The 1,028-nt window shown below is 41.9% G+C and overlaps 1 protein-coding gene across 1 annotated transcript in view; it reads left to right on the top strand.

Annotated features, from left to right (window-relative positions):
• Positions 1–1,028, top strand: part of LOC119586604 (sphingosine-1-phosphate lyase 1-like) — a 24,010-nt gene that overhangs the window by 4,828 nt on the left and 18,154 nt on the right. Inside the window, exon 3 of the mRNA XM_037935354.1 lies at positions 93–191. Within this exon, the coding sequence (XP_037791282.1) occupies positions 93–191 (99 nt within the window). The remainder of the gene's footprint in view (positions 1–92; positions 192–1,028) is intronic.

The raw sequence follows: 1,028 nt of genomic DNA, 5'->3' as shown, positions 1-1,028 counted from the left end.
GTCTATACATACATTTCCCACATACTTGTGATATAGCGAATCAAACGTCCAGCCCACCCCCTCCACGTCACTCAGCCCCCTGTTCCTCGCAGACGTGAAGGACGACATTCAGGCCTGGGTCTTCCGCGTCATTCGCTCCGTCCCCGCCATCAAGAGGTACATTCAGAAGCAGCTGGATCAGTCCCGCAAAGGTAAGTTCAGTAGAAGAGGAGATCGTTGTGAAAACCGAGGTGAAAATTGTCGTATTCGTGGTTGGTTAAGATTGACATGGAGTCGGAGTCGTACGTAAGATGAGATAGAGAAAAGTTTGACTTCTTTTAAGAGAAAGGAAAAAAAAAAAACTGATTAAGGTTTTGAGTTTAATTACTAGCGAAAAAGTGACATAGATTCCCAGAAAAGAACGGTTTACGTTTTTTCGAAGGGAGTAGTGATTTCAACAACGTTGTCTAAGAAAAGAAAACTTGCTGTTCAAATAGAAAAGTTTGAATGCCGTATGGCTATATTCATTAGTAGGGGAAAAAACTGTAAATGGCAAGATAAAATAGAAGTAAAATGCAACGGTGCAAAAGACTCTGCAAAACAAATATATTTCTACAGCTTTGCTTCTAAATCTCATAACCTCATCTTTACGAAACACGAGAACCTCACCGAAAACCATTCGTTTTCGCTCAAATCACACCACAACCCTTCGACATATTAAACCAACTTCATAATCTAACTAGACTACGATGATAATATTCCCCCCACAGACCACACACAGACATTACACTCAGAAAACTCCTGTTGTGTACCGAGGCGAACGACCGAATATGTAAACAATGGATTTCCTAAAAGAGGTTGGGTCGGTCATGTCCACTGCTGTTTCGAGACTGACCCCGCAGGGATTGGTGATTCGTTTTTTACTTCGAATCCTCTTGTTATGGGGGATTGGTGAGAATCCGCTGGAGAGATCGGAATGCAAGACGGAAATGTTTTCTGGCTGTTTTGTGTGCTTGCTTTATGTCTGGTGTCTAATAATGTCTTATGTC

This window comes from Penaeus monodon, chromosome 21, assembly GCF_015228065.2.
Source record: "Penaeus monodon isolate SGIC_2016 chromosome 21, NSTDA_Pmon_1, whole genome shotgun sequence".
NCBI lineage: Eukaryota > Metazoa > Arthropoda > Malacostraca > Decapoda > Penaeidae > Penaeus > Penaeus monodon.
Note: the sequence above shows the minus strand (reverse complement) of the source record. Positions and strands in the feature narration are given on the sequence as shown.